This window comes from Arvicanthis niloticus, chromosome 6 (genome assembly GCF_011762505.2).
Source record: "Arvicanthis niloticus isolate mArvNil1 chromosome 6, mArvNil1.pat.X, whole genome shotgun sequence".
Classification (NCBI taxonomy): domain Eukaryota; kingdom Metazoa; phylum Chordata; class Mammalia; order Rodentia; family Muridae; genus Arvicanthis; species Arvicanthis niloticus.
Genome location: NC_047663.1, coordinates 93,476,864 through 93,497,215, shown reverse-complemented (window position 1 = coordinate 93,497,215; position 20,352 = coordinate 93,476,864). Strand labels below are relative to the sequence as shown.

Sequence of the window (20,352 nt, the reverse complement as noted above, 5' to 3'; positions counted from 1 at the left end):
TTCCCCCCTGCTCAGCATTCTCTGTACAGAGGCCCTGGAAGGACAAGCTTGTAGCCATTGACCTCAAAGGTCAGATGTTGTGGGTTTTCCTATTTGCTAGATTATAGGTCAGTGACTATCAAATAGGATTGGTTTCCATTTGGCTGACAGTCCTTCATTTGGAGGCATTTCCAGGTCCTTGACCTATCTGAGACTTTAGGTCAAGGTAGCAAATATTCTAGGAAGACTCAAGTTCCTAACTCCTGGATCTCAGTCCAAGGGCCATCTTTATCCCTTTATTCTCTACCCTGGACTAAATAATTCTGGGCATGTTGGGAGAGGCCACTACCGGGCTCTGCTTCTGGTGCCTGGAGCCTAGGACAACACCCACAGTAGCCCTTGGGGGTCTGGGCTTTTTCCCCATCATGTTTGCTCAGTTGCCCTAGTGACTGTGTGACCCTTCTCCCCCGCCCTCCACCGCCTGCTGTGCCTGCCTGCACCCACCATATAAATAGAGGCGAGGAGCAGCTGGGCTCTCTTGGCAGTCACCATGAAGGCGCTGCTCCTGCTCTGCTGCTTCCTGGCCTCGCTGCTGCTTTCAGGACAAGCAGGTACACCCTCTGCACAAATGGCTCCCATTGTGGCCGTAATGTTCCCAAGTTTTTATCAGAGTGGGGGACTGGGCTGTTGGCAGAACTTTGCTTCTAGCTAGTATCACTGCCCTGCTCACAGGGGCCTGGGACACAGAGGATGAGGTGCTAGAGAGAAGTGGAGGCCAGTGAGGGATCTAAGAAGAAATGAGAGCAAATGGTTCAGAGGTCTAGGTCAGGTTCAGAGAGAAGAGTCTGACTGGAACAAGCTGGAGAGAGGACCCTCCAGAGTCAAGCCTAGAGGAATCTCCGAGATGGATAAAAATAATATAATCTTGGAGCTGGAGGTTGTCTGAGTTACCATCTTGGTGGGAAATAGGACTGAAGACTTTGTTTTAGCTAGTGACTTAGGTTTGCATGTCCATAGATAAGTGGGACACTGCAGACAAAGCTGGGAATCATTTTATGACCAGTGGGACAGGATTGGGTTAGGGCAGGGTAGAACTGAATGGAAGGCTGAGCTGGTGGTTGTGTTGAAAGCAATTGGACAGAATGCAGAGGGGAATGGACGAGAGCCTTCCTAGGGGCAGGGTCTTTCATCAGGAAGGGGGCTTGGCTCTGCACACTGTGGCTTTCCTTTGACATCTCAGCACTTTGTGTGGCAGAGGTGGTGGCTTGGGTTGCAGCATGGGGGTTATTTATAGGCTGTAGAGGGGACACCCGATCATTTTGCCACCTCTCTTGTTCTTAAGACTCCCAAGGCTGGCTTCCCTTTGGGGATTCTTTAGGGAGGTGCTCTAAGATTCCCCCTAGGGATCTAGGATACCCTGGTTTGTCTCCTGTGCTAGCACTTCATCTTTGTGAGATTTCTGGGTCTACGTCTTAGATCTTTAAGGTTCTGTCTCATGGGACTGGAGCAGCAGAGGTGCAGTCCTAGTGAGAGTATAGGCATATGAGGAACAGAAGCCACTCTTTGGGGGTGTGAGAGGTAAGGCCGGGTGCTCTGGGCCATTGAGCTTGCAGTTGGGCCCTGCCCTTGTCTGCCCTTGAGTTAATTTGGTCTCCATGGGGCTGTGGTGGCTGGAGTGGTGAGTATTCCAAGCGGCTGTCAGGTGGCTAAGTATGGAAACAGTCCTGTAATTGGATCCTGAGCCTGAAGCCACTGACACCCTCTCCTCTTCCCAGCCCCTCCTCTGCCGGGCCCACCCCCAGCTGCCACCTTGAAGCTACCACACAGCAAAGTCCGAGGAATTTCTGCCCTTTTAGGGGCATTTTAAAATATTTCTTTCTTTGTATAGAGGGACAGGATTTCTAGACTATTCTGAAAGCTCTGCTCAGAGCTCTTGCTAAGGGAAAAAGGCATGCGATTCATGTGAAGGTATTTCTAGGCTGTTTCTTTGCCCAGGAGTGTGAGCTTGCTCTTGCTTGCCCATTAGTGTACAAATCCTCTGACTGCTTGTTCTACTTCAGTTACCACTGCTCTGCCCAGTTTTAGATTGTGTACTGTGAGGTGACTGCTGCTCAACTCAGTGGGAGGTTACAAGACACCTGATGATTTCCCTGTACACCTATAATAGCAACCTTTGCTAGTGCTGATTTCCCCCCAGAACTTGCCATTCTGGCTAAAGATCATATCTTTGTATCTGAACTCCTGTCTCCACACTTCCTCCTGCCATTTATCTCCCATTTTGCTCTGCCTTGGGCTAGAAGAAGCAAACGTCTTCTCTAGCTCTACACCCCCCCACCCCCCGCTTCCAAAGGTAGGAATCCTGGAACACACCCTATCTTATCTCTCCCACATTGCTTCTGTGGTTCCTCTAGACTGGATGGTTGATTCTGAAGCCCCTACTGCCTCTTCTCTCATTAGGAGACCCAGCACCCCAGCTTTTCTAGACATTAGTCACAAGTACCTACACTAGAACTTGGGAACAGCCATCAGCTCCTGTCACCAGACACCTCTGGTCTCTTCCCTCGTCTAGTTGCCCCTAGTTCTTTATAATTACCTGAGTTCTCTCCATGGGCTCAGGACCTGGGAGAGAGATAGGTCTCATCAAGAACACCAGAGATAATTTAATGATGTTTTCATTGGACAGTGAAGGAAAGAAAACCCCAGAGAAGTGAAGGGACCTTCCCAGTCAGGGACAGAAGCATATGCTGCAGTGCTGTTAGCCCTCCTCTGGGAGCTGTGTCCCTCCATGCCTGCCTTCCTCTGACACACCCCATGGGTGAATGTGAAAGGGGGTAGTGGATAAGGCCACCCAGGACGTTTCTGAAAATGTTGCTTCAGATCCTTTGACCCTCACCCCGACATCGCAATGGTAAGAGGTTGGTGTGTGCTGGGTACAGGCCTAGGGAACATGTCCATGTCATTCCCTGAGGGCACAGGCTGCTTCCTCTTTACTGTAAGGCTGTATATCTAGAAGCAAACTTCCTTTCTGACTTCCACAGGGCAGTTCAGCTGCTACTGTCTTCTGTTGGGAAGCTTTAAGAGGAGTGAATTCAGTGTTCCAGGGAGAACCACCTCCGAAGCCTTTCTAGTTCCCAAAGCAATGTCCGCTTGTCTAGCTTGTGCTAGCTGGACAAGCTCAGAGGGTGCATCTTGTCTCCCTGCTCTCCATATGGAGGCTTGAAGTGCTGTGCCAGGGTGTGCTTATGGCTTCATCCCTTTCCTAGTGGCATAGGAGCCACAGTTGGAAAGTTCTGTTTTTCCTTACATATGTTACAGTGAAGGCCAAGTAACTAGTTCATGGCTGGTCAGAGTCAGAATTCAGGTCTCTTTTCTTCTTGCCCTGTACTTTTGCCCACTTATCCCCCAGGGAAGGCGAAGAGAAGGCCAGCTGCAAGCAACTGGCCTTTGATGTCTGCTTGTAAACATAGGCTGAGAAGGACCCAGCTCCGTGGATACAAGTGGAAGACAAGATGGCTGCTTCTGCTGCTGGCTAGGACTAAGAGGGGTTGAGGATGGGTGCTGTGCTTGCTGGCTGGAATGAAGGTGACAGCTGGGAGAGTGTGCTGTACAGAACAGGGTCTGCGGCTGTGGGGATGGGCACACTCTCCACTCTTAGCCGAAGTCCAGGCCCATTGTGTAGCACTGCTGGAGGGTCTGGAGCCATTCATTCACACAGCTTGTAATTATTCCGTCATTTTATATTTATTGTGCCTGCTGTTTTTAAAGTATGATATTGGAGGAACAGGAAAAACATTTTGGCATACCTTTGGCCTAGAAGGAAGGAAAAAGACAGCTTCTTCCTTACACATATACTGGGCTGAGAAGATATCATAATGGAGATCAGAGAAAGTGAGAAGCTGAGGTAGGGTTATTGGGCTGAGTGGAGTGAGGAATGTCTTTTTATGAAATAAATAATATTTGCACTTATTGATTGGGAAGGGACATGTATGTGTCACAGCATGTATGTAGAGGCCAGAGGACAACTTTTGGGAGTCCTGGTGATCTAATTAGTGTCATCAACCTTGGCAGCAAGTGCACTTACCTGCTGAGCCGCTTGCTGGCCCTGCGGAGTATTTTTAGATTAAAAGAGATGAAGCTGGACTTTGAGGGGAGAAGGATTCAGCTGTGAGAAGAGAGCAGGAAGGGAATGTGTATGAAGGGAAAAGGACGAGCCAGCCTTCTGGAGCTGTGAACGGCCTTGAGTGCTGGCTGAGGGAGATAGCTTTCCTCTGTGGACAGTGGGGAGCCACAGAGGGCTTTGAGGAGATGTGCTTGGTTACGTTGGTAGGAAGGAGCAGGACTGGAGGAAACTAATTAGCCATGTCAGAGAGTATAGTCCCAGTGAACTTTCGAGTAGGCAGAAGAGGCAATCCTAACAGAGGATCCCCAAACCAGACTTCTCAACCTGAGCAGGACCCCCAAAACCAGACTTCTCAACCTGAGCAGGATCCCCAAAACCAGACTTCTCAACCTGAGCAGGATCCCCAAAACCAGACTTCTCAACCTGAGCAGGATCCCCAAACCAGACTTCTCAACCTGAGCAGGATCCCCAAAACCAGACTTCTCAACCTGAGCAGGACCCCCAAAACCAGACTTCTCAACCTGAGCAGGATCCCCAAACCAGACTTCTCAACCTGAGCAGGATCCCCAAACCAGACTTCTCAACCTGAGCAGGATCCCCAAAACCAGACTTCTCAACCTGAGCAGGAGCCCCAAAACCAGACTTCTCAACCTGAGCAGGATCCCCAAAACCAGACTTTTCAACCTAGGCAGGCTGCAGGAAGCCCTGACAGGCTTCCTTGCAGTCACTAGGGAACTGTCAGACTAAGACATTGCTATGCAGGAGAGAACACATGCTAAGTGTTCAGTTTGGGCTGAGTGTGGTGATATGTGACTTTAGTTTTAGCACAAGGAGACAGTGTTAGGTAGATTCTGTGAGTTAGAGACCAGCTTGGCCTTCCTAATGAGTTCCAGGCCGGCCAGGAGTGAAATTCTGTTACACATACACAAAGTTCAGTTTGGGTCATTTTGAGTGCCACAGACTATGGGACATCTGGATGGGGATTAAAAGTAGTTAGAAAGATGAGATCAGACTGAGCATGCTGGCACATGCTCATAATCCTAACACTTAGGAAGAAGGTAAGAGAATTCTGAGTTCAAGGTCATCCTGGGCTATGTAGAAGGTCTCTGTTTTGAACAAATAAAAATGGAGGAAAGATGAGATTGTAGCCTAGGAATAGATGAAAAATCAGGCCTAGAAATGCAGAGGTACAGTTCATTTATACAAAGCCCAACAAGGCTGGAGCCATTGCAGAGGGAGAAAAATAAGGCCAAGAACTAATCTTTGAAGGACACTTGAATTGAAGATTAAGAAAAGGAAGAAGATAATAAAAAAATGAGTTTCAGAAAGATAGAAAAGAATACCAGGAGAGAGGGTGGCCTGGTGGCCAAGGGAAAGGATGTCTCCTAGAGGAAGGGGCAGGCAAGGGGATTAAATGTCACAGAGACTTGGGGCATGATGAGGTGCTGATTTTGACAACCCAGAGGTCACTGGCAGATTATGAGGGATTTAAGAGTATTTAGTGATCACATAGAGGCAACATATTTAGATGTGGGGAGTTAAAGATTAAGTAGGGTGGATAAAAGCTGGTAGCAGAATTTCGGGGCCAGAAGGCATTACAGACATGGAGAAACTTTAACACTGGGCATGTTTCTGAGCCAATAGGGAAGGCTCCTGTGGAAAGGAAAAGGTTGGAGAGTACAGGGAAGGGCTGGGGTTGTGGCTCAGCAGAGTGATTGGATAGTGCGCATAAGGCCCTGGGTTCAATTCCCCGCTCCACATAAAACTGAGGATGGTGACATGCTCTGGTAATCCCAGCACTTGGGCAGTGAAGGCAGGAGAACCAGGAGTTCAGGGTCATTCTGGGCTACAGAGTGAGTCAGGGACAGGCTGGACTACATTAGACCCCGATTTTAAAAAAAAAAAAAAAAGGACAAGAACAAGATGGCAGATGGGATGTCTAAGATGTCAGAATTCTCAAGGAGGGCACAAAAGGCCTGAGCACACTGAGCTCTAATGAGATGCACTGAAGAGACCTTGGAGAGATACCATGTTAGAATCGGTCTCAGTGGCCCATGCTATCCGAGGAACTGAACTAGGAGGTGTGCCTGTAGGATCTGTCGGGGATTTCTCTAGGACAGTGGTTCTCAACCTTCCCAATTCTGCCACCCTTTAATGAATGTGGTGAAACCCAACCATAAAATTGTTTCGCTGCTACTTTATAACTGTAATTTTGCTACTGTTATGAATCAATCATAATGTCAATATTTTTGAAGGCAGAGGTTTGCCAAAGGGGTCATGACCCACAGGTTATGGAAGACCATAGAATGGAGAGCCTGACAAACCTTCCAAGAGCTCTGTGTAGTTAGGGAGACTTGTTACTCTGAGCCAAGCCAGTGTCCACGATTGAGGAAGAACTGTGAGATGCCTGCAAGAGGGGGCCAAGGGTGAAAGAGTAAACCAGCATTTTCATTACAGTGAATGTTGGGGACCCTCAGTCAGAGTGACTGAACTTGCACTGACTCCATCATCCAGGATGTGTACTTAACAGATGCCTGTCGAGTCTGCTGTGGGTAAAGCACTGTGTGGTGAAGCACTTTACAGGGGAAGCCCATGGCCTGGGTTACCTGGGTTGCTATTGATGAGAGATAAAGACAGGCTTCCAGGCTCGGGTCTCCCCTCTGGTTTCATCTTGGCTTAGAGAAAAGGAATGGACAAGATGGGTAAGGCTGTGTCCTCATTTCTACTTTGGGAGCTCCAGCTCCTCAGAATCTCCCACCCTCACCTACCTTCTTAGAAAAGTGTTAGAACTGAAGCTGCCTGTCTTCAGAATACATCCACACTGCAGGGCCCTGTGATTCTCTCTTGACTTAGTTCTCCATCTCCCTGTCAGCACCTTGTCTGTTCTTCATTTCCAGTACCTACCAAAGTTCAGTCAGGAAAAGCTATACTCATGTCAGTGGAAGACCAGGGCTCAACCGCTTGAACTGTCATTTTCAGCTCAAGAAATGCATCTCTAAGGTAGAATTTCCCACTGCTTTGGTGAGCAAGGCCTGTGGAACCCCTTAATTACAATACACAAGCAACAGGTAGTCCCTGAGTTCTGTAGAGTGAGCCTCCTCTACCTGGTGCTGAGTAAGAATTGGAGTCACACTGCGCCCAGCAATAGGGCTGCCAAACTGGAATCTGTTTAGTGTTCCCCAGGTCTCAGTCTCTTGGGTCCACCCCAGCCCAGTGTGCTCAGCAGGAGAATTACGACAAACATAATTCAGGGGAAAAATGGGACTGTCAGATTCAGCTGAGTTTTTGGAGACTGGTCTCTTTGCTGCCTGCGGTGGCCTGTCTGCTCTGTTGTGTTTCTGTAGGATTGAGGAGTCTCTCCATTCCTCCCTGCCCCTGAGAAGGGGTTTCTCTGTGTAGCCCTGGTTGTCCTGGAACTCGCTCTGTAGACCAGGTTGGCCTCAGACTCAGAGATCCATTTGCCTCTGCCACCTGAGTGCTGGGATTAAAGGCGTGCACCACCATGGCAGCAAGGAGTCTTAACCCATCTGGTTTCAGCCTCCTTCTCCACTCTTGAAAGTGGTTTTACTTACAATCAAGGTTCCAGGTCCCTTCCACCTAGGGGGACATGCCTGTCACTTGTCAACTTATGTATTCACCTTCCCTCCCAGAGCAATCATTCCTGACTCCTCAATTGCAAGATAGAAAACTTGTGAAGAGAATCAGAATTCAAGTGGCAGAATTAAACCAGAAGTGCAAATTATAATGTATTAAATTTTATTAATAACTGAATATAATTAGTTAATAAGTAGAATTTAATCAGAATTAAAGGGCCAAGAGATCAACTATTCATATCTCCAAGGCCACAGGCTTATAGTGGGTTCTTCAGTCCAGTTTAACAGTTCTTCAGCTCGTATGGAGGGAGAGCTGCTTTCGGCTGCCCTGGAGTGAGTATGCCCATGGACAGATTCTGAAGACATGGAAAAGGCATTGTTGCCAGTGGGAGCCACTCTGGAAATCTGTCTTTCCTGAGTTGGTGCAGTGTGGCAGGTAGGAAAGCAGGGTGGCTATGAATAAAGCCAGAGAGATTCTACAGGACCATGGTAGGATTCCTGGCTCTCTGTAAGAGCTTTAGGGAACAGGAGAGGGCTTTTTTCCATCCACTCCTTCCCAGAGTTCTTTGCATAGCCTCCTTGAGAATTCTTACTCTTTCCTCAGTTTGGAGTATGCTAGGTACAGTGTGTGTGGGCTACATGCCAGCCTTTGGGACCAGAGGGGTCATCAGAGACTAGAAGGACATGGGTGTAGTCTTCCTTAGGGAACACCTCGTTAGCTAAGGAGATTTATTTAGGTGGATTCCAGTCAGGATGTAATCAGAAGGAAGTGTGAAAACTGAATTCTCTGGGAAGTTGAGTGAGTCCAAGTAGTGGGGGCATTTTACCCCTGAGGAGGGAGAGCTGAGGCAGATGTGGGGTCTCCAGTTCTCATAGACCCTTAGGACCTCCAAGGTCCTGGCAGAGCCACATGGTACAGGCAGGAATGGACTGACTGTGTCTCTGCCCTGGAGAGCTGACCTTCTATTTGGAGAGATGACTTGCACTGTAAAAAAATGTTACTAACACCCACTGCAGCCTACACTCTGGTTGGAGTACAGAGGAGAGTTAGGAAGGTCGGCTCCACAGAGGGAGTCAGCCACACTTGTAGGAGGAAACAATCGTCAGATCATCTGCTTCTGGAGGGCAAGAGACTGCACTTTTATTATTTCTCTTATAGACATATAAATAAGTCTTTTTTTTTTTTTTTTTAAATTCATGGCTTTGCTTTTATTCCTGATGATCAACCATGGTCCAAAAAGACTAAAAGGGAAATCCCAGAAATAAGCAATTTATAAATTTTAAATAACTTTTTTTTTGAAACAGAGTCTCACTATATGGTTTTGGCCTGGTTGGCCTAGAACTCAGTATGTAGAGTAGGCTGGTTTTGAGCTCTCAGAAATCACCTGCTTCTGTCCCCCAAGAGTAAGGATGGAAGGCACTGCCTGACCACTTTCTAGTTGTTCTGGTTAGTTGTTAGTTTTATTGTTACTCTTTTCCTACCTCCCCCACACCTTTACAGTACTGGAGGTTGACCTAGGGTCTCATGCAGTCTGGGCATGTGCTCTGGCACTGAGATATATCCTCAGCTCACTGCGCCTAATTTAAAATTTCATCACATTTATTTATTTATTCTGTGTGTATGTGCACACATGTATATACATGCCTTGGTGCATGTGTAGAAGTCAGAGGACAACTTGTAGGAGTCAGGTCCCTCTAGCATGTAGAGGTCTGGGAGTCAAACTCAGGTTATCTGGTTTGGCAGCATCCTTTCCTATTGAACCATCTTGTTGCCATCCTACCTCCCTCTTCTTGAGGCAGGGTCTCGGGTAGCTCAGCCTGGGGACACTATGTAGCCCAAGGTGATCTTCCTGCCTCACCTCTCAAGCGCTGGGGTTATGTGTGAGCAGTACCACACTTGGTTTGATGTCATACTGAGGATGAAACCCAGGGCTTTGTTCATGCTAGCAAGCACTTTATCAAGTGAGCTAAATGTCCAAGCCATCACTGTGCTTAATTTGTAAATTAAAACTGTATGGAGCCAGTGAGATGGTTCAGCAAGGAAAGTCATTTGCCGCTCTCACGGGGTGGAAGGAGAGAACTAACTCCAGCAAATTGCCTTCTGACCTCCACACGTGTGCGATGGCATGTGCACATCCTCACCAGCAAATAAATAAAAATGTAAGAGGATTATTATAGGTATGTAAGTATAGAAAAAACCACACCCTATATAGAATTTAGTACTATGTGGTTTCAGCTCTCCACATGGGATCTGGGAACATATCCCCTGTAAGACCAGGGGGACTACTGTACTGTATTAGTAATACTTAGCATGGAGCTTGGCTCACTGAAGGCACTTAATAATGTCTAATGAATGAGCAGATGATTTGTGTAAGCAGAGTGATCTACAGGCATGGGGGAAGCTCAGAGTTTTGCATTGGCAGGAACAGGATGAGAGCCATACTGGCTAGAATGGGAAGCTCATGTTCAGGGGAGACAAGGCCACCCTGATGGATTGGAGCCAGTTGAGAAGAGCCTTGAAGGCCAAACTAAGAGGGTGTCTTCATAGCCTGCTCTCCTTTTGACTAGACCCACCCCCTTCTCCTCCCTCTCAGATATTTTTGGATCCTTCTAGAGCAGGGACAGCACTCTGAGTTCAAACAGGTGCAGGCAAAGCCTGGCCTAGAGTTTGGTGCTTACAGGAAGTGGGTTGTGCTGGGAGCTCAGCCCAGAACCAAGCCAGGGGAGAGCCCTGGGCCTTGGGAGTCCCCTCCTTCCTTCCCTCCTCCAGCAGGCCACTGCCAAGCTGTAGCCCCTGGTCCTCCTCCAAGTGGCCATTGGGTTAGAACCTAGCTGCCCAGTTGTCTCCAATAGAATCTTCCCTAGATGGCAATAGGTAAAAGTTTGAGTGACAAAGCCAGACACTTGGCTCCTTTTTCTCTTTCCTTTCTGTTAACAGTGGCTCATGTAGCTGGCCTTGAACTCATAGCCCTCCTTCCTTAACCCCTGAGTGCTGCTATTATAGACGTGAACTACCTTGCTCACTCTGTACCCATTTCTCTACCTATTAATTAGGGATGGTAATACTTGAGCTGTTGAGAACATGAAGGCTATGTGATTAAAGTGAGAATAATGGAGCTGGGGTGGGGATAGCTCAGTTGGTAAAGTGCTTCTCTAACACATGTGAAGGCCTGGGCTTCATCCCTAGCACCACATAACTGGTCGTCGTGGTGTGTGCCTCTAACCCTGTCACGTGGGAGGTACACACAGGCCGATCAGAAGTTAAAGGTTATCCCAATATCTGGGATATGTAGTGAGTTTGAGGCCAGATTGGGATATACAAGACCCTGTCTCAAAAAATAATGTCCATCAGGTGCGTAAAATATTCTTTGAGCCAGGCGTGATGGTGCTTGCCTTTAGTCCCAGCACTCATGAGGCAGAGGCAGGATGAGCACCATGGGTTCGAGGCCAGTGTGCTCTACATAGTAAGTTCCATGACAGCCAGAGCTACATAGCAAGTCCGTATCTCAAAAGGAGTTTTTTTTGACATTGCATGCTTTTCTTTTTATGCTAACAGGGCTGTGACAGTGGTGGCATGTTCTCTCTGCTGAGCATATGTGCTGTCACTTGACATGTGCTGCCAGTTTCCCCAAATATCATGGGACAAGAACAACCGAGGACTCTATCAGCATTTTACTCCCACTAGGGCTGTTAATATCGTTGGGATTCTCTGTCCTCAAAGAGCTTACACACCAGGAGCGGGGTTGCTCTGTGCTCTTGAGATGAACAGAGAGCCATATAAGGTAGATGGAATCAGGGGCTAAAAATAAGTAGCCAGAGTGAGAGCGAGAGCGAGCAGTTAAGGGGGAACATCTGTCAGGCAGGCTCTGTGGCTGGGAGGGGGTGCTCAAACTTGGCTTCAGGATGTTAGGGGTAGGGACTGGGGCTTGGACTAGGGAAATCACATCTGGCTTAGTGTGGGAGAACGTTTGGCTCCTATATCATTTTCCTGTGGTTGCCATAACACGTTACCCCAAATGTGATGGCTTAAAACATTAAAAAATGGCTGGGTGTGGTGGTGCACACCTTTAAACCCAGCAGTTGGGAGACAGAAGCAGGTGTGTGTGTGTGTGTGTATGTGCATCCAAGGCTAACCTAGTTCACATAGTTAGACCCCATCTCAAACAAAATAAAACAAAAACAAATCTCACGAAAGTGTTCTTGCTCAGTTATAGAGTGTGAAGTCTAGAGTCGAGGCATTGGTGGGGTTGTTTTTCTGAAGGTTCTCGTGGAGGAAGCTTTGTACGTTTTCCAAATTCTTGTGTTTGCCAGTAATCCCTGGTTTTCCTGGCTTCCAGCCTCACTGCTGCAATCTCACCTCTGCCTCCCTATGGCCTTCTCCCCCATCTAGCTTCTATATTTTTTTCCCTACCATATAAGGATATTAAAAACATTGGGTTTAGGGCTCACCCTAATTTACATGACCTCATCTTAATTAATTACATCTACAAAAATCATATTTCCAAATAAGGTCACAATCTCAGGTCATGTTGGACACAGATGTTGAAAGGACACCCTTCAACCCACTGTAATTTCTTAACATTAACCTCAAGATGTCTAGTAGCTGTGATCTCCAAATGTTTAGCTCTCATGTCTTTTGGGCAATAGTTTTCTGCTGGGCAGAGGGGCACCTCCTGTCTTGGCTCTGCTGCTCCAGTGACCGCCCCCCCCCCACAATGACCCAGTGGCTAATTTGGCTCTGCTGACACACCAGAGGGACCAAGTTAAATGAATGTATAGACAGATGGTTGGAGCAAAGAATTCCAGGAGCAGCTGCCCAGCTTACAAGGGTGCTGGGGGGAGGGTGACTGCCTGGATATGTTTTGGCCATGGAGCAAGTTAAGATGGAAGGTCCTGGGGATGGGAGAACTAGTTTCTGGATGGCTAGTGACAGAGAGAACAAGGACCCAGAGGTTGGGAATATATGCACAGCTTGTTTTCTGTGTGAGGCCCTGTATCAGTCCCTTGATCTCAGCCCCCAGGTGTTGTAGGAGCCGAGAAAGGGGTATATGGGATGTGGGCATCTTTCTGGTCCTTTGCAGATGCTGCTCAGAGTAAACTTCTGAATGACCACCCTGTGAGGTCCCCATGATCACAGACCTCCGCCAAGGAGCAGAGGTTCCCTGTGGAAGAGGAGAATAGCTGGGTCTCCACAGTGCGTAGCAGGGATGCCCAAGTCTAGGGTAGCTGGGCAGTTGGAGAAGCGATAGAGCGAGGCACTGTGGTACATCCTGGTTCTAGAGGAAGCAGGGTAAGGGGATTACTTTCAATCTTTGTCCAGTCTAGGCCTTCAGACCTTTTCAGAAATATTCATCAATGAGTATGGAAGAGATTGCTCAGTAGTTACGAGCACTTGCTGCTCTTTCCAAGGACCTTAATTTGGGTTCCAGTACCCACATGGTTTGTAACTGCTTGTAATTCTGGCTCCAGGTTATCCAATGCCCCTTTTTGGCCTATTCAGGTGCCCATATACACATAGCACATGCACATACGAACACACACACACACACACACACACACACACACACACACACGTGTATATATATATATACCTCGTACGCACAGAGATCCACCTGCCTCTGCTTCCCAAGTGCTGGGATTAAAGGCGTGCTCTACCATGCCCAGCAATGCCCTTTTTTTTTTTTTTTTTTTTTTTTTAAAGAACAACAACAAATGCTCATCAGTGACCACAAAGGCCTAGTTCACAGAACCCATTGGTCTCCACTGTTAACCCTCTGAAACCAACCAAACAACATTCTCCCACACTAAGCCTGTGATTTCCCTAGTCCCAAGCCCCAGTCACTTCCCTTGTAGTTCTGGCAGCACACATCTGAAGCCTAGCTTGCACTTTATCTAGGTCTCTTCTACCCTTTTAACCACATCATGGCTCCTCACACACTTGGCTTGTTTCCCACAGTGTCTCACCCCAAATAACCTTACTTCTCACGAGCAACCACTCAGAGCCTGTGTTATCCACAGTCCCTTCTCAGGCATGGAGACTGATGGGTGGTTAGCTCTGGCTTCCTGTCTACTCATCTCCCCCTGTAATCAAATTTCAATATCTTAAAGGGGAGAAAGTTTTGTTCAGCAATTCAGCCCAATGGTCATTACATGGTAGGCCTGGAAAGCAACTCTCCTCAGGCCCTTTAATCACATGAGAACTAGGCCTGTGCAGATTAAGTACTGGCATTAGGACACAGCTCAGTGGCACTTCTCTTGTCTCATGGAGCTATTTGATACTGAGAGAAAGAAAGGTCTTTCATTTGGTCACCATATCTCTCATTTTCCATCCAACTATCTGTTTCTATTCATTCATTTTGTATCCAACCACACAAATAGCTATTCTAGGTGCCAAGGAAACAACTCCCAAACAAGAAGAAACTACACACATTATGCAGTGTATTAGTGCTGTTGTAATATATTTAATAACTTTGTTGGTTCTTATTATGACCTGGATACTTGTCAATAGTCTCGAGTCACAGTCTTATTAATTTACTTAATCCCATAGTTGCTAGGTGATTACCCCTAAACTATCTTTCCTGGGTTAGTTCTGCTCCATCAGTCTGTCCTCAGGATGTACTTCTCTCCCTTGGCCACGTGCTCCTGATTCATCCCATCTAATGGAGACTTCCTGCTTTCTCCATCTTCTTTCTCCTCCTCTCTCTCCTCATGGTCCCTACCTGCAACCCAAAGCCCTGCCTATTTCTATTCTCCCCAGTAATTGGCTGTCAGCCACTTTTATTTAAACAGTCAGAGAAGATTGGCAAGCAAAATGTACACAACTTATTTTGGTGTATGTGAGAATGTACTCATCAGGACTACAACCAAATTTTGGGGGCCAGTATTTAGAATCTGAATACAAAGCAGTACCAGACCAACCCCCAACATGTTAGAAAACAGTGAAATAAAAATAAAGCTAGGGAGAAAAAAGACAAAGGCTAAGTGGGGGACAGTCTTCATTGAGGTGGCTGGAGTAAGCCTCACAGAGATGCAATATCAGAACAAAATTGTCTGGGAAAAGCATACTCTGAAGAGCACACATGAAGCATAGTGAGCAGGAGGGACACTGGAGTAGCCCAAGAAGAACAAGAGTTCCCAAGTGTCTGGACAGAGTGGGCAAGATGGCTTCAGAGAAGAGATGAGGTCACAGAGGAAGAAGGGCAGAGGTGTAGGCCTCTAGGTCACTCACTGTAGGGCTTGGGTTTTTCTTTTGCATAAGACAGGAAGGTGCCACTACCTCTGATTTTATGTAGTGCCGTGGATTAAATCTAGAACTTTATGCATTCTAGGCAAGCACAACACCCTAGGATATGTCACTGCTCCCTGAATTTCTACTTTTTGAAGTTGCTAAATTTGTGGTACTTTGTTTTAGTGACATTAGGAACTAATGTAGGATTGTATTGAAGCTTTGGTGCAGGGATTTGGCTGGTGTCCAGGATGGACTGAGAGGACCCTAATAGCAGGTTGAGCTATAACCTGTTGTTATAGCCTGTTCAGCTCCTCAAAACCAGTGTTGTGGCCTTCAGCATTGACTGGGGAGGGTCAACCTGGATCAGGAAGTGTAGAACATGCATTCACTCTATCCCTGCCCTTGGCTTGGACCTTCCTCCCCTAGAGGGAGCCCTTTAGGAACTAAGGAATATATGGCCTTTTATGGCTCTGTTTGTCCAAAAACAAGGTATGTAACAGGTTAAGGGCTCCCTGGTGACAAGGACCTCTTCTGTTTTCAGTATTTGAATAGGCGAGGTGGGGTGCCTAGAGCTCAGGTTCTTAGTGACATTTAAAGTCACAGAGAAGGAAGCTATTTTCAGATTGATCTGCCTGTAATGACTCCTTCCAGAAGGGTTAGTGTCCAGAGAGGGAGTCTTCAGAAAGCTGGCCTGAGGGGCATATTCCAAGGGGATATCCCATGTGTCTGAGGTGCTGGGTCTAGGCCACTTGGGAAAATCTCAGATTTCTGGAGTGGTCCACTTTAGGTGGCCAGAGTATGTCAGACATACTTGCCTGGGACATTCCAGGCTCGGAAGGGAGAATTCAGGACAAGGTTGGATTTGCTCTAGAGCAGCAGGTCTCAACCTGCAGCTTGAGACCCTTTGGGAGGTTGAAGGACCCTTTCACAGGGGCCACCTAAGACTAGGAGAAAACACAGGTATACAGTATGATTCATTATTAGCCAAATTATAGTCATGAAGTAGCAACAAAAATAATTTTATGGTTGTGGGTCACCACAGCATGAGGAACTGTAGTAAAGGATTGCAGCATTAGGAGGGCTGAGAAGCACGGGTCTAGAGGCTCTGAGAGTTGGTACTTTCCAGGCAGCACACAGGTTAGGGTTGTTCCTTTGCTCCAGTCACCAGACTCTTCTGACAACGATGAGGAAGACATTAGTGATTACAAATCCCACTTCAGCCATTTGTGGCTGGCGGTTAGAGAGAAGGAGCTCTGAGTAGAAAGACCTTCTCTAGCCTCTTGACTGAGTTCCCAGACCCAGAGGGTCCAAAGGAGCAAGTTGAGGGGCAAGCCTTGCACCTCTCGTCCAAAGCTGGTTCTGTTGTAGCCGCTCAGTGTGTTTGGGGTTTGGCCAGGTGTCGTTGCGCTTCTAGGAGATACTAAGTGTCACAGTTCACGCTCGTTGGATGTTCTTAAACATCATCACAGTGTTCCAAAGGGGTCTGTCAAGGGACAGCCCAAGGTCACATAGATAGTGAAACAGTGACATCCAGATCCCAGGATTCCCAACTCCACCTGGAGAGATTGGTCTTTTGACTTAAGTGTCAGAAGGCTTCTCAGCCTGTGAGGTGTGACAAAGCAACACTGGTTCAGGCCCAGACTGTGAAGGTGTTAGATCTACGCCCTAAGCTGGAGAACCAAGCGGACTTCCTCCAGCCTCTTTAGGTTGGGTCTCATTGCTTCCTTCACTGCCAAGCCCCAGTGACCCTAATGCAAGACATCTAGAGGGAATGCACTCCCTTGGCTTCCTCCTGGAACTCAAGAGCTAAACCCTCAGTTCTACCAGCATCTTTCCATGAAGACCCCAGGGAGGTGCAATTTCTTCGGGTTGGGAGGTGGAGAACCAAGGGAACCAGACTCCAGCCCCAGTCTTCCTCAGACTTCACCTTCCATTCATTCTTCCTTCCTTGTCCTGGCCTACCGTCTTAGTGCTAACAAAGTGAGGACGTCATTCCCCACTGACTCTCATGAGAGCATTTACACTGATCTCTGGAAAAGCGGCTGTCAATAGAACGTCTCTATATGTTCACTCTAGGCAACAGGGCGCAAGCTTTTTTGTGTTGGTTTGTTTTTTGTTAAGTCAGGGTCTTATGTAGCCTAGGCTGGCCTCAAACTCCAAGACTTTGAACTTTAGATCCTCTTGTTTCCAATTTCCAAGTACTGACATCATAGATATGTGCCACCACATTTGGTTTATGCAGTCCTGGGGATTGAACCAGGGCTTTGTGTGTGCTGGGCCGCACTCTTCTATCTGAGCCACACTCCCAGCTGAGGACCAGATGCTGTGCTTCTCCTGGAAATACTCATCTTTCAGAGTGAGTAAGCACATCAGGTGTGGCAACACATGCTTACGATACTGCCACTTAGGCTACAGCAGAAAGATTTCTGTGATTTGAGGCCAGGCTGGGTTGTATACTACTGAGTCACCCAGAACTATCTATCTATCTATCTATCTATCTATCTATCTATCTATCTATCTATCTATCTATCTATCATCTATCTATCTATGGCAGGACCTTGGCTTAAAAAAACGATTAGCTGGGCAGTGGTGACAAATGCCTTTGATTCCAGTACCTGGGAGGTACAGGAAGATCTCTGTGAGTTCAGGACCAGCTGGGTCTATAGAATGAGTTCCAGGACATTCAGAGTGATGCAAATAAAGAAACCCTGTCTCAAAAAACCTCAAACTAAAAAGCAAACAACTAAAAACTAAAACCACACAAAAATTCAAAAACCAATTGTCTGCCTGGTGGTGTATGCCTGTTAGCACTTAGGAGGTAGAGGCAAATGGATTAGGAGCTTAAGACCAGCCTTGGCCACATAATGAGTTTGAAGCCATGCCACAATAGCTGACAGCTTATTTCAAAGACAAACAAAAACAACAAAAAACATCCAACTAGCCAACTAACCATCCACATTAAAAAAAAAAAAACAAAATGAACAAACATCATTTACATCATGAACCCCTGGCATCTATCACAAGCCCTATGTATCTGCCAATGGTCAGAGGATTATAACAATTTCTCTGTGTATCTCTCAAACCAGATAGTTATAGGAACTAGGTATGAGGTGGAAAATAAAGTTATTCTGTCAATTCTGTGTACTTTATAGATAAAAAAACAAGTGTGTTGAAGTCTTTGATCCTTTTCAAAGAGAGAAGAAGTAGTGAGCTAAGACTTCCCTGTTCTGAGGCAGAGGTGATGGATCTCTGAGTTTGAGCCAGCCTGGTCTACAGAATGAGTTCCAGGACAGCCATGACTACACAGAAAATAACCTGCCTCAAAAAGTAAAAATTTAGAAAAAAAATAAGGAGGAGGAGAAGAAGAAGGGAGAGAGGGAGGAGAAAGAGGAGGAGAGGAAGAGGGGAGGAAGAGGAGGAGAGGAAGAGGAAGAAGAGAGGAAGAGGAGGAGAAGGAGGAAGAGGAAGAAGAAGCAAGAAGAAGAAGGAGGGAGAGGAGGAAGAGAAGGAGGAGGAGGAAGAGGAAGAAAAGGAAGAAGTTGTTTTAAGCCAAACATAGCTGTGTCATTGTCTAAGTGGAGGTGGGAGTGAGGATTTGACTTGGCATAGGGACAATTTAGACACTGCAGGATGCTGGGTTCTAGAAGCAGATGCTGCCAATGATTTCTGTGGCCTTAAGACAGGTGCTTTTTAGAGTTTTGCTTAGTGAAGTTAGAGTAAGTTACTCTGTGATTTCTGCCTTTGCTGTTGTGTCCTGTTCCCTTGCTGAACCATTGAGGGGCTAGAGTCCCACTAGGGATGAGCCATACTGGTGGGATTAGCCTTGACTTTGGAGACTCAGCCATGAAGCTGAAGAAAACCTCCATTGCTTCTTCCACTGGACCCAGTCTCCATTGTCTGGAGGAAGGGCTAAAGGCCAAGGATGGCTGGAGACTGGTTCTGGAAGGATGTAGACAACCTTCCTCTGGCAGAAACTTCTCTGTTAAAACCCTAATGGTGTCAGCTGGCAGCCACATTATTTGATGAAGTCTTTACCTGAAATGGTAAACAGTCACTCTGTAGTAGAATAAGGTAAAATAAATAAACAAATAAGTAAGATGAATAAATTAACAAAGACAGCAGAAGAGGCTGCTGGTCCATGTGTGCCCAGCACAGCAGTGTCCAGGGACAAGATGTGGAAGATATGTCAGTGGAAGGCAGAGGGTGTGAGATAGAAGATAGAAAGTAAGAAAACACCATCATCGTGGGTTCTAATGTTGCCCTGGTCACTTTGGATTCACAGCCTGTGAGAAGCTGACGTGTGAGCTAAGGGTGGCGGGTGGGACTTGGAACTCTTGTATGCTCCAAGGCCAGCACGTCCTGATAAAGTGTAGACCCAGGAAAGACTTTTCCCCTGGCATCTTTGTTACTATTGACGGATCATTTGCATATGTGTATATGAGTGATGGTCAAAAGGAATAGTGGGTATATGTGTCTGCGAACTTCATAGTTTCAGATCAAACTTATGAGAAAGCGTGTAGGAGAATAACTTCAGCCTGTCATTAATAAAGACTGCTAAGAAGTCAACTGCAGCACTTGGAAGGCAGAGGCAGGTGAATCTCTGAGTTCGAAGTCACTCTGGTGTTTACAAAGCAAGTTCGAGCTGACCAGGGACACAAAGTAAGAACCCCCAGCCCCCAAAAGAAAAAGTTCTAAAGAGACAATCTGCAGTGGGACTTACATTGAGGTGACCTCAAAACAGATCAGTAACAAAAGCCCTTGGGTTCTGAGAGCTGTTCTTTTGACCTTCACTTTCAATTTTGGGACAAAGTTCTCTGGTACTCGGTGCTGGGGAAGATTTAGCATTGAGGGTCTCAGGTCTTGGTGTTATGTAGAATTGTCTTATAAAACACAACTCTATACCAGCCCAGCCCCAGAGCCTGCATTCAGTGCTTGACAAGCTTTGCAGGTGTGGTGGTCACAGCATTCCTAGGAAGAAGGCTGCATGAATGGCTTGTGGAGCAAATGTCTTATATTTCCTGTGTCTGCCTCCTCATTTCAAGAGAGATTGATAAACCTTGCTTTTCTGCCAGAGAGGGCTGTGAGGACCCCAAACTCTCTCAAAGCTACAAGGGCAAGACAGGATCTCCCTCAGAACTTTGCAGCAGTGGATCAGACAAGTGAAGAACAGCCATCCGGGAAGAGAAAGGAAGAGTTGTGATTGTTGGTTTTCTTCCTTCCTTCCCACTCTGAGCAGTGGGCAGACATACTGAGGGAGGCAAGGAACACAACGGAGGCCTTATCTCTAGGCTGTTTCGTCTTCTTCTCCCCTCAGGTACTTCCTGGAACCCAAGCAGGTAACCTCCGAGGTTCAGTGGGAACACTAGACTGGAGGCCACAGATCAGGGCTCTGTCCCAGCCTGACCTTGTCCTCTGGCCAGCCCGTGAGCCCC

General features: G+C 47.0%; 1 protein-coding gene across 2 annotated transcripts in view; it reads left to right on the top strand.

Moving 5' to 3' along the window:
* The first annotated feature begins 509 nt into the window (after positions 1-509).
* The window catches only part of Srl (sarcalumenin), a 42,805-nt gene continuing 22,962 nt past the window's right edge, over positions 510-20,352 (top strand). Inside the window, exon 1 of one of the 2 annotated variants that reach the window (XM_034507423.2) lies at positions 510-590. In XM_034507423.2, the coding sequence (XP_034363314.1) occupies positions 530-590 (61 nt within the window). In that variant the 5' untranslated portion in view covers positions 510-529. The remainder of the gene's footprint in view (positions 591-20,352) is intronic. The other variant, XM_076937304.1, reaches the window with a different exon arrangement.